Source organism: Sceloporus undulatus, chromosome 5 (assembly GCF_019175285.1).
Source record: "Sceloporus undulatus isolate JIND9_A2432 ecotype Alabama chromosome 5, SceUnd_v1.1, whole genome shotgun sequence".
Lineage (NCBI taxonomy): Eukaryota > Metazoa > Chordata > Lepidosauria > Squamata > Phrynosomatidae > Sceloporus > Sceloporus undulatus.
The window spans coordinates 28479867-28496424 of NC_056526.1; the positions used below are offsets into that span (position 1 = coordinate 28479867).

Genomic DNA, 16558 nt, shown 5'->3' on the forward strand with positions numbered 1-16558 from the left:
CTGATTTAACTTTGTAATAATATTTCCCCCATGTTTGCTGCTGCTGTACAAGACTCTCTGGATGTGGGATTTATAAACACTTGTGCACATGCACTATCAACTGAGGATAACAGCTAATGCATGTTGAGTGGGCTCTGGCCCTCAGAATCTTGTGCTGTGATACATTTGTTAGCCTTTGCCCAGAAACTGTTGTGTTCTGCTGTATCACCTATCATGGTTGCTGTTCTGGCAAATGAAATATCTGAAAGTTACCATTCTCTTATTGTCACACTTGGCCTGTGCCTACAGCAGCCATAATTAGGAAGTGCACTGAGGGCATACTTTGTATTGTGGTGCTGATACCAGTGACATCTTCATTGGTCAGTTGTTCTTTGTCAAGTGCCACAGTGGGAAATCAAAATGGAAGGTAGCAGCTGGACATACTGAGCTATCTAGCATGGAGGGCCATTTCTTTTAGGATTTAACAAAGGTCCTTCTATTGGGACCTAACGGGCGCTGGTGGTCTAACATGTCTCTGGGAATGCCACATGCTGAGGGAACACTTGCAAGTCAGGAGTGGCAATTTTTTAAGTGACTCCTCCCCATTACATTCTGATGTTTTCAATTTTGGTAGGAAACCAGACATCCTATTATTTACACTTGGAATGGGGATGTGCGTAACTTGCCTAGCCTACCTATTTTTCCTTCACCTAAGGCAGTAGAGGACAAGGGGTCTTGGAGATGTCTCATCCAAAGGGTCTCCATGAGTCGGGGTTTATTCGAGGGCAGTTAACAACAAAAAGCTATGTAGTTGATCAGCATTTTGCTTCAAATCTAGGCAAAGGACCACTTTAGATTTTAGCCAGTATTTTCTTCTTGTGTTTCTTATATGCTTCTGAAGTTATCCTTTTTTTAAAGACAGAACCTCTAGAAGCAAATAAAAATAGATGTGGGGTGAGACTTGTTTGTTTGTTGTATCAACTCCTGTGGCTGTCTTTTATTCAAAAGAAATGGTACATTTAAGTGCCACTTTTAAAAAGTATGACTAGTGTAATATGTAGCTTGTTTCTCTGATCTGAGTTAGGGCCAGTTGAGACCTGTATACTTGTCCTTGCATGTGGTGTATTTATTTGTAACGATGTTTCTTGGAATGCTTAAAATACAGACCATGACTTGGGGGCTAAGACTGAGTCCATGTGCATCACTTTATGTCTCAGAATAAAGCTAATATAGAAAGGTGTTTTGAAGTATAAATACCACATGATCCAAAAGTCTTAAGGGCCATTCATGTAATGAATGCACCCATCATTTGACCACCTTGTGGTTAATTCAGGAGACCAAACGATCGTTCAGCATTTAATTAAGTTCATGTTGTTTCAGTTTATTTTTCCCCACCAGGCATTCACCTAAATGTTGCTTTTGTTTCATGATTAAAGTAATTGCCATGAAAATCCAATCTTGTCTTTTCATTGAAAGAGAAAATGAAACAGGGAATTGAATGAAATTTCTCTGAGATTTCTTCACCTCAACCCCCCACCTCCATGCACACTTCAGGCAAAGTCAAAATGAGAGATCCATCTTGACACTGTATTTTCCCAATAATTGACTGTCGTGCCAATTAGTAAGCTGCTTGGGGGAAGAATTGCCTTTTGTGATGTCTGGTTACCTATGCGCAAATAAAATCCTTTAGTTTGTAAAATCAGCTGCATGGGTGTTTAGGATAATATAGGTATAATGACAGTAATTATGGGGAATTACATGTGTTGTAATGCAGCTTGTATACTGTTTTAGAAACACTGGTGACTAGGGTTTCCATTTTGGACTGGCCTTCCCAGTCAGTACTTGATCAGATGCTGGTCATTCAATTTAAAACTGGATTGGCCTAGAATTCCATCCTCACCCTTTTGTAGGGAATAAATTGGTACCTATGTTAAATAGGATACACTGACTCTGTGATCTGGGCTAGTTAATCCTAAATGTACTAAGAGTTGAGTTCTCATTTCTTGAATCACAGACCTTTGCAGGAATGGTTATCATTATATGGATCATGATTTACATTTGGTCTTCTAGATGGAGACAGCCAGCATGCTGTAGTGGTTTGAGTGTTGTACTGTATGAGGATTTGGGAGACCAGGGTTTCAATCCTTGCTTGAGTATGGAAACTGACTGGGTGACCTTGGGCAAGTCACTTTTTCTCAGTCTCAGAGGAAAGCAATGGCAGGCCCCTCTAAACAGATCTTGTCCAGCAAACCCCATGACTGGTTTACCTAAGGCTATCCATAAGTCAGAAATAACCTGAAGGCACACAGCAGCTTCTAAACAGCCTCTTCATGAGGCACTATAGGTGTGCTGTGATAGTAGCAACTATCATACAGCTGAGAACAGTGGAAGTTATAATCTATTATTTGGTACAGGGAGGTTAAGGGGAAGCTAAGCTTATTGGTCTGAACGTAGAGAGGAAGAAGAGTACTTCTGTGATTTGGAATGAGATCTGGCTGTGAACTCTACTAAGCTGCTACCACAGCCTTTTGGAATGCAGTTGTCTGCTATTGTTCTGTTTGCTATGTGATAATGAGTTGTTGCCCAACTTAGTTAATGAGTGGGTCATTGTGTTACCTCTGTAATTATCAACATTGTTGTGGGTGATGTGTGCTATCTATTTCCCCTCTCTTCCTAATTCATGTTCACTGACCACCAGTAGGCCAGTTGCCTATTTAGATTTCTGGCAGCAACCTTTGACATCAACAAGAGTAGCTCAGCATCTACTTCCTAGGAACAGCAACAAGAATCTTGTGGCACCTTAAAGATGGCCAGATTTATGATGGCATAAGCTTTTGTGGACATTGTATACTTCATCAGGTGCATGATTTATTAGCCTCAAGTTAGGAGATTTATATACGGTATATAACAGAATACATATATATTTGAGGTATATCAACTTGAGATGAATTTGCCAACTTGGTGTTGGTACCTAAGGTAGCTGATGAGGTGGACATCATCTATGAAAGTTTAGACTGTAATCATGGCTGCTGAGACCTGACACTGGGCCCACGGCAAAATGCACGAATGCTTTCCACTCCCTAAATTTAGCAGTAGATATTATATTTACTCTCTGAGCTGTAGTGATACCAGCATTTATATTATAATGTATTATTTCTTCACTGTCTAGAGCTGCAGAACCGCAGGCTCTCCCAAGATCTGAACCCTAATGATTCACCTACCTCACTATATTTGTAATGAATGTGTTAGCTTTTGAGGTGACCCAAGATTATTTTTTCTGCAGCGCACACATACTGCCATTCTTCTGGAAATAATTCCTGTAGTTGATTGCAATCTTCACTTGTTCATGGCACACCTAGAAGGCTTACCTCTGAGCAAGGATATGGACCATTGCAGTTCCTAAGTGGACATAGACAACCACTGATCCTAGGACTGCATACACCCTCAGTCCAATTTCAAAAACTTTTTGCTTGCTGTCAGAATCTGGCATAATCTGCCATACAGTTGTATGTGTTAATTTGTTATAATAGTTAGTGTAGTAGTTTGGAAGCTTTTGTGTGTGTTTCACTTTTGTTGTTGGGGAAAGATGGGAAGCGTTGTGCTGGTTTAGACACTTAGTAGTGGTGGAGAGGGTAGATTGTTGCCTGGTACTGGAATGTGCAGATATTTAGAGGCTTTCTTTGATCAGAACTTTCTCAGGGAAAAGATTGAAAGTTATGAGGAATTGGGCAGACTTGGCAGATAGGTTTAGAAAGGGCAGGGTTGCTTAAATTTGTAAATGAATCAAAGTCAAGTGAAGTCTGTGAAATGTTAGGGTGGGACATTGTTAAGTTTATCCCAGTGCTTGTGGATGATGGCAGTTCTCTCTACAAACACCTTTCTGCTAACACCTATGGTTACTGTAATAAAGTTTTTGCTGCTTGAAATATAGATGGCTGGTTCTCTGAACTGTGTGTGTGAGGGAGTTCTTGACACTTGCACTCACTTTAGACCTCTAGAATGAGCAGTCTGCTTCTCCCCTACAACACACTGCTTTCAGAGAAAGGGAGTGGAGACAGAGAGAAAGAAATAGTGGGTTGTTCATGCACTGTGTCATTGACAGAATCATTACTGCAAAAATGTGAACCTTGAAGGGGGGGACAGTTCTCTATTTCTGCTTTAGGAGAAGAAGCGATGCATTATTATTTGCTCAGATGAACTTTTGTTTTGTGACATGACCAGAAACTGTAGGTTGTCTAAGCCAGTCTAGAGGTGTACACACACAGAAATACACACAGATACATCTTACTGAGGACAGAAATAAATCTCAGAAATATTTAATGAAGCAATTGTTTGCTATAACTCACCCATCAACATATATATGAACAGTGAGGGAAATTATCAAAATGTTGGCACTATCCATACAGGAAAGTTTGGAGAACCCAAAGGCATGTAGTGATACAATCTTTAAGGCAAAAAATTCCTAAGGGGACAACAAAAGCATATGAAACAGCTCAGTGACAACATAGTGGGCTCAGTAGACATGGAGTGCTGACTGACAATGGAAGAGAATGGAAAGCTAATGGAAAGGGGAAACGGGATGGACTAAACTAGAAGATGCCCTGGACTGCAATTTCTTGCAGGTCTCTCATTGCCTATAATGTAAATTTTCAACAGTGACTGATATTTTCAATCCCCACTGTTGGGGTATCTTCTGCTTTTCAAAAGTTTGTCTTTATTTCATCTCCAGGAAGCTGCCAAACTTGGCAAGAAGGTCATGGTTCTGGATTTTGTGGTCCCGACTCCCTTGGGGACAAAATGGGGTAAGTACTGTATTTGGTTCTCAGTGCTTGTTGTTCTGGGAAGCTGTCTCCTGCTTAGGTATGGAATTTCTTGCTACCTTTAGAGACAGTGGTTTGTGTTGCTTAATGTTTCATTTTTTCCTCTTGTCTGCTTGTTTGACCTTCCTTTGCAACCTTTAGGACTGAAAATACGAAACAGTGCTCTGTAAACTGCATAATTTACTGCCACAAGATTCCTATAAAATTGACAACAGAGGAAAACAACTATTGATTTCATGCCCTTTTTGTGTATTTTCTGGAGGCACCAAGTTGACCAGAACACTGCAGCATATGGATCTTTGGTCTGGTCTCACAGGACTCTTATTAAGAGATGTACAGATGAGTGCAAAGGGCAACTGAGCTGTACTGGGGGAGAGGCTTTTGGATTTAGTGCAGCAACTGGCAGGACTTGGTGAACTTTTGGCCCACTAGATGTTTTGAACTGTAGTTCCTACTAGCTTCACTCATCAGAGCCAGTAAGGAATGGTGGGAGATGTAGTTTAAAACATCTTGTAGTCAAAGGCTTCCCATCCTCTGGACTGGTCTTCTTTTTTTTTAATAGATGGTTTGTGGAGAGACTTTGTAGTTCAGGTTCTGCTTTTGTGCAATGACTCTTCCTTCAGTTTTTGGATGTTTTTATTATGCAGCACCTCAGCTATTGCTACAGGGTTAAAGTAAGGTAAGGAGCCCCCAGTTCTTACGTGAAATTCTTGAGTGCCCTTCTTTCACTTGTCATAATGAAGAATCAGAGCTTGGAAAAGTTCCTTTTTTGGATTACAACTCCCTGAGTCCCTCAACTATTATTTCCAAGCACTGTGAAGGATATATCCGTATGCATATCCATATGCCATCCTTCTAATGTCTTCTTTAAAATTCATGCACTGCTTTTCATTGTACAAACACGGGCCTAAAATATTCCGGTTTTGCTGTGGCTGCCTTGTGTTGTTGCTTTCATTTTCTGTATATTAGAGATGAGTCCCAGAACAATATCTTTTGTTTTTGGAAAATTGGGATTCTGGTTTATTTATAGCAGTCTCAGCAAGGCATAAATTAATAGATTAAGCTAATAAGATTGATGAGCATTGCAGTGCAATTACATCTGGAGTACTACAGGTTTCCTACTCTTGATGTACAGATAATTATGTTTTCCATCCTTCGGCAGGAAGCTTGAGACATCTCCCTTGCTAAATATCTTGGTGAAGAAAGCTACTACCAAAGATGGACTGAGCAGCGTTTCTACTCACTGTGTCCTTGTTTCTTGTGTTTAACAGCTACGTAATCCTGGCTTATGTTCTTATACGAAACTGAATAGGTTGCTTTTTTTTTTTTTTTTTTTTGCAGGGCTTGGAGGAACTTGTGTGAATGTAGGCTGCATACCTAAAAAGCTAATGCACCAGACAGCTTTGCTTGGACAAGCCATAAGAGATGCACCCAAGTTTGGTTGGAACTTGAATGAGAAAGGTGAGGATTAGAATGCATTTATTGTATAGTTCCTGTTTGGAGGTCTAAACCAGAGAAAAGGGGGGTTAAAGAGACAAGGAAGGTCAGTGGGACTCAGCACTTTCAAGGCCTGCTTGTAGATATTCCAATGTAAAGTACAAAAAGTGTGTGTATTCAGAAAGAAATTACAGTGGTACCCCGGGATACGAAATCACTGCCTTACGAAATTTCCGGGTTACAAAAAAAAATCCATTAGAAAAAACTGTTTCGGGTTACGTTTTTTTTTTTCGGGTTACGAAAAATTTTTTTGGTGCTTTTCGGTGCTTTTTCACACGGAATCGCGGCTTCCAGCGCTAGCGCCTATGGCAATTTCGGCTTGCGAAAGATTTCGGGTTACGAAGGGCTCCGCGGAACGGATTACTTTCGTAACCCGGGGTACCACTGTATTATTGTTACTTTTAAAATGCCTTGTAATAACCAGAGATAGGAATACTGCCATTACATGATGAAACATACTTGTTTGTAGCAAAGAGATTGACACAAAACTCTAATGGTATCAAAGGCGGGATACAGACCGCCCCGGGCGGCCTGCACCCGCCCCTTTCCCCGACAGATCGGGACCTGAGCTGCCACAGCGGCAGGCCTGGAGGTCCCAATCTGCCTCTTTTCCAGGCCTTGGGGAAGTGGCAAAACGCCGCTTCCCTGCGGTCTGGAAAGGGGTGTTCTTGGGGCTTCAGCGGGAAAAGAGAGAAAGGGGCCGCTTGGCCCCTTTCTCTTCTGTATTGCTGGCGCACCAGCAATACGTGCCATTTTGGAGCTCCTTTCGGCGCTGCTGAAAGGGCACCACAAGCGCCCTGTAACAGCGCCAGCATGTAATGGCTGCGCCACAGCATTTGGACACTACATGGCCGTCATGTCAAAATGGCAGCACCCATGTAGACAGGGCACCGCCATTTTGATGTACGGAGTATGTGCCAGGGTTAGGGAGTATCTGTAAAGGACACTCCCAGGCAACCCTAGCATGTACTCAGTATGTGTTAAAAGGCCCATCTGTACCGGGCCAAAGCTAATATGAACGTGGCATATGCAATATCTTTTTTTTTTTTTAAGGGAAATGTTGGCATGGATATTTCAAAACATGCTGACACAACAGTATTCAAAATACTCTGGACCTTGTTCTTCCACATCATTATCCTTGCACCATGTCAGCAAACTTCCACAAACTCAGAGGAATTTTAATTAATTTTCACAAAGGGGAGGGTCATAGCCATAAGGTGTGTGTGTGTGTTATTAAGCAACTACTAATAGAAACTGAATGCTTTGGGAAACTGAAGACACAGATGAAAGCTAAATTCTCTCTCTCTCTCTCTTTCTCTCTTTTAATGCTCAGCCATAAAGCACAGCTGGGATACCATGACGGAAGCGGTTCAGAATTATATCGGCTCTCTGAATTGGGGATATAGGGTATCTCTCCGGGAGAATAGTGTCACATATGAAAATGCTTACGCAGAGTTTGTGGGGCCGCACAAAATTAAGGTACTGAATCTCTTCTCTTTTGCACTTCCTTTTTCTGGGAGGTTGTAGACCTATCAACTGAAAATTAGAAGATATGGCTTAGATTTATTTATTTCATTTAATTTCATTTCTGTGCCACCTTTCTCTCAGAAAGGGACCCAAGGCAGCTCACAAATAAAATTATTTAAAAATTTTCAAATAAAAATAAACAAAGTCAACTTGCTAAAAACAGTATAAAATTACATAAACATACAAAAATTAAAAACATAATTAAACCACATATATTTATATATAGGTTTGGCAATCAGCCCCCAACAAGTCATTCTAGGTCAGGAATAGGGAACATCTGGCCCTTCAAATGTTTGTGGAGTGCAGTTTCTGTTGTCTCTCACCATCAGAAACAAGTTGAAGGCACACAACAACAACAAAGTGGGTTTGCTCACTGCAAACAGCTGGGAAAGTCCATCTCCCTTTATGTTTTTGGATCCCAGCTAAAGTGTCAGATGAAGTTTTTCCACTTGCTGCTTTGGCTAGGAAACTGGCTTGATTCCACTTACTTCCCCACACACTCTGAGTCAGTGCTTTCAAGAGCCAACCATGTTTCAGCTGGGTCTCAGCCATGCCCTAGAAGGAGAATCTAATGTCCTTTAAAGCCCTAAATGGCTTGGGTCCAAACTATCTTAGAGACCACCTCCTCCCGTACAATCCTCCCCGCGCTCTCCGGTCCTCTGGGAGGAACTTACTGCAGCCTCTAAAATCTAGGCTTGCGGCAACCTCCCAGAGGGCGTTCTCTGCTGTCGCCCCCAAACTCTGGAACGACCTGCCGGATGAGATCCGTCAGATAACATCATTAGACAGCTTTAAAAAAGCGGTCAAGATGGATCTCTTCCGGCAGGCCTTTCCAGACTAATCATCCCAGCCCAGGTTCCCAGGTTCCCTGATTCCCTCATTCCTCCCGTGGCCCCATCTTAGAGATGGTTGAGGATCAACAGAGGGATATCAGGGTTTTTAGTTTTAATTGCTGTTTTTATCCTTGATATTGTATTTTTAATATGTTATACTATTTAATACTGTCTTAAGGGGGGGAGGGATAAAGTGTTTTTAATTGTCATATTTTATATTTTACTGTTGTTAACCGCCCGGATTGGTTTGCCAGAGGGCGGTATACAAATAAATATTATTATTATTATTATTATTATTATTATTATTATTATGTCAGGGATTCCCTTTTTTTTGTTCAGTGATTGGAGTTACTGGACACTTCTCGCCCTGAGTTTCAGGAGAGCACAGAGGGACCTGGATCCTTTCTGAGCCAGATTAGTTTTATTGGTGGTAGGTTCTCCCTCTACTCCCAATATATAAGAAAACAATATTGTTGAAGTATCCATTGGACAGCTGTCATTTCATACCTACAGATAGTTGTTTTCTGCTTACAAGTCATTTTTGAGTTATGGTGACCCTAAGGTGAACCTATCATAGGGTTTTCTTGGCAAATTTTCTCAGAGGAGATTTACCATTGCCATCCTCTGAGGCTGGGAGAGTGTGACTTGCCTAAGGTAATCCAGTGGGTTTTTATGCTCCAGCAGAGAATCAAACCCTGATCTCCAGAGTCATAATCCAACGCTCAAACCATTGCATCCCACTGGCTTTATCCTACAAGTTAGGCTTTAATAATTGAAGCCAGCCTCCTAACACCATATTGGGCCCACAGCAAAAGTGGTGAACATGTGACTTTGTGGGCATTTTGTTAGACAACAAATCCTATCATCCATAGTGGTACGGGATAATTGTATTTGTAATCCAGCAGCATCTGGAGGTGCACAAGATGTTAGCCTATGCCCACCTTTGACAAAAGTTTGCCTAGGAGATTTTCTTCTTCATAAACTTGTTTAGTCTGTGAGGCACTCCACTCAGTGCCACATGCTCCTAGTGTCCACTTGGCAGTCATTAGAAGCAGGGGCTTCAGTACAGTGGTCCCTACTGTGTGGGGCCACTGTATTGTGTGCTCTTCCATCAGAATTTCAGCATGATCCAACTGTGCTCAGTTTTTGACACATTTTAAAAGCTTACTTCTGTTTCTTGTACTTCAGAAAGAATTTGTATTCTGTGTTTTTGTATATGTGTGCGTTTTAAATTTTATTGAAATACAGTTGGCCCTCCGTTCTCGCGGGGGATCAGTTCCAGACTCCCCTGAAAAACCAGGAGCTTGCGTTTATTCAAGCCCCATAGGTTTGAATGGAGTGCGCCCCTGTGTGCGCAGCATGGGAGTGCGCACCAAGCGCATGCACCATTGCAATTGGCAGAGGTCGCCCCTCCATGCATATTCAAGAACGCGGATCTGAGACATTAGGAGGGATGACTGTACTTTGCTTTGAAATTTTTATGATATATAAACAGAATGAGAATTGGGAGTGTTGTAAAGGCTAAGTAGTTCCTGTACTAAAGTTAAAACAGAAGTGTACTTTTCCTTTTTGTTTTATTTTTAGGCAACAAATAATAAAGGAGTAGTGAAATTTTACATAGCAGAAAGGTTTCTGATTGCCACTGGAGAAAGGCCTCGTTACCTGGGCATCCCTGGAGACAAAGAATACTGCATCACCAGGTAAGAGAAAATGCGACAATGGCTCTGAATGCCTGCTATCACTCCTAGCATGTGCCAGAGGTTATTGATTGATTGAAATTTTATTTATATACCGCCGTTCCTATGATCACGGCGGTTTACAAAACAAAATGAAAATACGATACAGTACAGATTACAGATTCTCCCCCTGGAGAAACACCGCTCCGGCGGCAAGGAAGAATCTCTCTGGGCCGCTCCTGCCCAGGTGGAAAGCGGGCGGGCAGGCAGTTAGGGAGGGAGGAGCCTCTTTCTTCAGGCTAGCCCCTGATGGTACTGGGCCAGCCTTCTCTCTCCCTCAGAGGCCGAAAGATGACAGTTAGGGAGGGAGGAGCCTCTTTCTTCAGGCTAGCCCCTGATGGTACTGGGCCAGCCTACTCTCTCCCTCAGAGGCCGAAAGATGACAGTTATGAGTGAAGTAAACAGGGCTGCTTCTAATATTGACTGTTTTGGAGCAGTCTGTTTTGCCTGAGTGTTTCTTGCTGAAAACCATTTCTGTGGTAAAATTGCTCCTCACATAAAATACAGTACTTACCACCTTTTCACATTGGGCACAGAATCCATTTTCAGTTCTCTAAAATTTTGATGGTGGATATAACTTGCCCATGAAAACATGCTGGGAGTTGTAGGAAAGTGAATGGTGTCTGCCAGCTACAGTGAGTTGTGGATGATGCTATCTGGTATCCTCCTTGATAAGTGATTTGTTTTGCTTCTCAGAGTAATGTGTTATACGTTATACGAGTGATTTCATAAATGTACATTTTTCCTTCTCTTGCATTTTTGCCACAGAGTCTCATTTATATATCTTATTTTTCAGTGATGATCTCTTCTCCCTTCCCTACTGCCCAGGGAAGACACTGGTGGTTGGAGCTTCCTATGTGGCTCTTGAGTGTGCAGGATTTCTTGCAGGTCTTGGCTTAGATGTGACAGTCATGGTGCGCTCCATCCTCCTGAGGGGCTTTGATCAGGATATGGCAAACAAAGTAGGGGAGTACATGGAAGAACATGGCATCAAGTTCATTAGAAAATACGTGCCCAGCAAGGTAAGCATCCAATGAACATATAATTTTTAATTGTATCCTTTGCAAAAATATGTTTAAAGGATTGGAGGTTGCCTTGGGGCTTTGAAAAAATGCTTGCTTCTTTCACTGTATCTTTACAAAAAAGCTCCTGGGTTAGGCATATAGAAGGCATAGTTTAGTACTTCTTGACAGTGATGAGAAACTGGCCTTACATCATGTCAGATTATCACTGCATCTAACCATGCAGTGGAAATCATGCAGCCATTCAGACTCCTTATATCCCAGCAGAGTATGCATTCTACTAGTAAACATAAATCACATGCTTTGGACCATGTGAGAATTTATAACCTATGAATCACATGTCTGTTTCATTGCTGCCAAGGGTTGATTTCTCTCCATCATGTTGAAGGAAGGAGTTGCCAGAAAAGGAGGTCTCATAAAATGATTCCAGTTTGATTTTTGGAGCACCTAACAACATTTTAAGAGGAAGCTGGAGAGTTTAGTATAGTGATAAGAGACAGTCATTCTGCTGTTCAGCTTCCCCTTCACCTCTCTTTTTAAACAAGTGTGCAGTTGTGTCATTTTATTCTGCTAGGGGCTAGGGTTGAAACATCAGTTACAGTACAGATGTTTCTGTTACCAAAATAAAAAAATATTTAAAAAAAAATCCAGTGTGACCACCAGCAGAAAAACAATTGAAAAGGTATAGCTGCTTTGGTTAGTCCCCAAAAGTCTTTTGACATTTTTCAGCATTTTCCCTGGAAAAACAGACAAAATGCCCCCTCCTCCTTTCCGCTCTTCATCTTCTAACATGGTGGTGAATTTTGAGTGTCTACAGTATTTGTTTTTTCTCAGTCCTAGAAAATGACACATAATTCCGATTGTCCTGAATTCAAAAGACATAGAACTTCTTTCACTTTCTATCCTGTTTCTGCATTTTACCCATCCAAAGGCAGCTTGCAACATACAGTCGAATTGAAATCACATAAATAATAAAGTAGTTTTTAAAAGAAAAAATGGTGCCACTTTTCTGTATCGCTTGTCACTTACATGGGCCATTGCTAATGGTAGAGAGTTTCCTCCTGAGAGAGGAAGAATGTGTGTGTGTGTGTGTGCGCGCGTGCCATAGGGGGAGGAGAAGCATTTCATGTAATGATTAATACATAATTATTTTCCAGTAAAAGATAATAGTTTTTCAGTTTTGATGAGGCATTAAGCTGGTGCATTATAGATTTTCAGCTATTCACAGAGCGGAACATTAAATAAAGTAGATTACTTCTGTGCTTTTTCTTAGCACATCAAGCAGTGGGGGGGACAGGGCCCCTTCAGCATGTCTAACTATCCATTGCTGAGCCTTCCCTTAATAATTAATTTAAAATTTATCAGAATGGTGCAATATACAAATCACAGAACGTCATGCTTTTTCTTTGCATAAATTATATCCATTGCTAAATTAAAGACAGAGGAAAACATTTCTTTCTTTAATCAAGCTACATTTAAGGAGTGTATAGAGAAGCTTTTTTATTATATTTGTTCCCTGAAGTGCAGTATATTCCTGTAGTGCAGTGGTTTCCAACCTTTTTAATGCCCCATGTCCCCAGAAAATGTTTGATTAATATTTGCACCCCCTGCAAAAGTACTATCACATTTGAAGATGAAGTAGTATTTTCTTATTTTTGAACCATATGCAATACTGCAAGTGAACAAACTGAACTTTAAAAAATAAGCTTTTAACTCAGTACATAAAATGCACATCTAAATTGAGTATATTCCATTGTATTCAGAAAAAATATAAACCATATTTTTATTGCATTCCCAGAAATTCTGTCTTGCAGGCACCACAGATTGAAAACACCTGCTATAGTGCAAAGGATAGAAAACTTCCATGGCTGAGGAGATCTTGGAGGGTTGCATTCTCCAGGGCCCACCCATTTTTTTTCCCTTTTATCGAAATAAATTGGATCCAAAATGTTATTCCACCTCCTTGAGAGGGACAATTTTACTGTGTTTTGGGCCCTCTACTTTGTTTAGGCCCAGAAGTAGGGTTGCCATAACCCGGCTGCAATTGGGATTTTCCCGGTTTTGGCGGCCTCGGGCCCCTCCCGTCCCGGGTGCCACCAAAAACCAGGACAACCCCGGTTGCAGCCGGGTTGCCGCGGCCCGCGGGGCCTTGCTGCCCTCCTCCTCCTCGGGGAGGAAGAGGAGGGCAGCGAGGCCTGGGGCGGAGGAAGTGAAGGTGGAGGCAGCGCCTCCCCACGTGCCTGCGCCACCCTTCCCACGCGGGCGCGCCACCCACCTCCTCCTCCTCCACCCCTTCTGTCCCAGGCCGCGCGACCGCATGGAAAAGGCGAAGGTGGAGGCAGTGCCTCCTGTGTGCGGGTGCATCACCCTCCCCGCGCGACCGCGCCACTTTCCCGCGCCACCCACCTCCTCCTCCGCCCCCTCCGTTCCAGGCCGATTGGCGAATAGAGGAGGAGGAGGAGGAAAAGGTGGAGGAGGAGGAGGAGGAAGGGGGAGGGGGAGGAAAAGGAGGAGGAGAAGGAGGTGGTGAGTAAGTGACCAGAGGCCTCAAGGTGGTTTTTTTTGGGTGCTTTTAATGCTCACAGTCCCCTGTTTTGACAGTGATGTGGTGAATCCATACTTAATAAAAATAAGACATCCCCTGAAAATAAGCCATTTTTTGGGGAAACATATATCCTCTTTACTGGAGGGGGACAAAAAACGTGGGGGAATTTTCCCGGGGGGCATTTTGCACCAAAAACTATTTTTGAAAAAAATATTCAGAAATTTGGGAGGGATGTGCTGCTATCTTCAAAAATACCATGAGAGACTTCACAGTCTGATATAATGGAATGGATTTTCTCTGATGCTGAAGGTGAAGGAAGGAATGAAATAATATAATAACCAATATGCATGACCATTCTCAAAACTTGGCAGAGGTATTTTTGGACTACATTACCCAGACTCCCCAGCATAGCCATTAGTCTCTGGAGGATCCAGAACCTGTAGTCCAAGAATTAACACCTTTGAGTTCTTATTTGGGATAGGATTTGAAACATGCAATATGCTTAGCAAATGTACCAGCATGGTGGAATTCAGTTGTGGAGACCTGAATTTAGACTTTCTTATTTAAGGTTGCCAGATTGACAATGTTTTTATTTTTTATTTTATTTATTTTATTTATTTTTAGAAGAGGGGTATTTCAGCAGGCGTTGCTTGTAACCTGCATAACAAACAGTTGCTGAAATTTCCTCTTCTACATAGCCATGAAAGATATGGGAACCTTCTTCTGTTTTCAGTCTAGCAGTCTTATTCCCATCTGTATCAGTGCTGCATGTTTTTTGGGAAAGTGATGTCTAGAACTGTTCACGTATTCACTGGATCGTGGTTGCAGGTGGCAACCAAGGAGAGGCTACCTTAGAATTCTTCCAAGATGGTTCAGTTGGTGCATAATATTAATGGAAGTACTAGATTAGGGAATGAGAAACACATGGCTCTCTAGATGTTGTTGGACTCCTGCCCCAGTTGCCAGCATGGACAATGGTCAGTCTTTATAGGAATTAGAGCTCAAGAACATATGAAGAACTACAGCCCTCCACCCCCATTCTACTGCTTTCACTGTTATGGACAAACCAAGCCAAGCTTGTTTCATTCTCCTCTGAGCATCAATTGTTAATTATATTTATCCAGTGATGCTGGATTTTGCATTGTTCTACTCCTTTTGGTGTTAATCATTGTAAGATCTCTTTTGTTAATTGTTTTTAATGTCTGTTGTAAGCTGCCTTGAGAATTTTTATTTTAATAGTGGAAAGAGAGGGGAAGGGGGGAAGTTCTTTAATTCCACAGGACACTACAGCAGGAAGGCTGAAAGAGAGTTTCTCTCTCTTGCAGTCCCTGTGGTCCAGAGTAGTTGTTAGCTGAGGTACTAATTAAGCCCATGCCGAGGTCTCTCATAATCAAACCAGCATGTATACAGACTTTGCTGAGTTGGGTATATCTTGATCGTATTGTCATCTTTATCCTGCAAAAAGCTGAACAACTACTTTTCCACAATGCTGCTCCATGTAGTAAAGTCACGTAAAATAGAACTGTTTAAAGTTTATCAGTGGCTTACCATGGGTTTATGGACCAACAGTCAGTGTTGGTTTAAGTAAAGCAATTACTGCCCTGTAAAATGGACTCAGCAGGAGGAACGGCTGGGTGACTTACCAGCCAGGAAGGACGCTTTAACTGAGCTTAATGATAGCAGAAATTATACTTGCCAAAGCTTTTTTTTCCTACAAAGATACAAGCGTTTCTTTAGGCTAAGGCTTGGCATTTTGTGGAATTTGCAGGCCTTTTATTACAGTAGGTACACTAGTGTGTACTCTCAAGGTGGTATTTTCATTTTTAATGTTCTTATTTTTCTGAACACTTGGCTTCTCTTGCTTTCTGTTGGTCTGTGCATTTGAATTTGGATAGCGTAGTATAAATCGATGGAGGAGGTAGCTATCTTACTTTATTATATTCATTTCTTGCACAGTAATGTTCTAGAAGTACTGTCATAAAAATGATTTATTGATTTGTCAACAGCAAGCTTTTCCACCCACTGTATTAAGTTAACATTGAGGAATGTTTAACTGCTCCTGGCTCAGAGAAGAACCTTCTATCTCTCAAGTCACATGTATTCATTATTATTTTTCCTTTGAGATTGTATTGAAGCATGTGGTGTCAATTTAGGGCTTTTTGTTCAAATCTTCTGGGTGCATGGCAGGCTTGTCTTTTCCCTTTATAGTCATTTCACACTGACATCATGGTCAAACTAAGCATGATTGGGGGCATCCATGTTTATTTCATCAAAAGTCTGCTTCACCAATTCACATAGAAAGTGGATGGTGAAGAAACCTTGAAAATTTAGTGGGTATGTTTGTATCTCATTATAGCATCCCTGTTTTTAGAGTGATGTTGCAAACCTTAGGCAGCACATTTAGGGCATTGTAAAAAGGCATCCAATTGATGTTTCTTTATTGTGTTTTTACTACTACAGATTTGGGGATTTTTCTTTAGCAGGTAATAAAAATAATTTGGCCTCACTTGCATGAGAGAGTGGCCCCATTTTCTTCTTTGCTTTCGCCAGTAAAATGTCTTGAGCTGGGCCTATATGCCTGGCTCTGTGGGAAGATAAA

At 41.6% G+C, this 16558-nt stretch overlaps 1 protein-coding gene across 2 annotated transcripts in view; it reads left to right on the forward strand.

The window, feature by feature from the left end:
* TXNRD1 (thioredoxin reductase 1) overlaps window positions 1–16558 on the forward strand; it is a 170157-nt gene that overhangs the window by 128594 nt on the left and 25005 nt on the right. For both annotated transcript variants that reach the window (XM_042469798.1, XM_042469797.1), the window contains exons 3-7: window positions 4709–4781; window positions 6141–6260; window positions 7630–7775; window positions 10241–10356; window positions 11189–11414. In XM_042469798.1, coding sequence (XP_042325732.1) covers window positions 4709–4781; window positions 6141–6260; window positions 7630–7775; window positions 10241–10356; window positions 11189–11414 — 681 coding nt within the window. The remainder of the gene's footprint in view (window positions 1–4708; window positions 4782–6140; window positions 6261–7629; window positions 7776–10240; window positions 10357–11188; window positions 11415–16558) is intronic.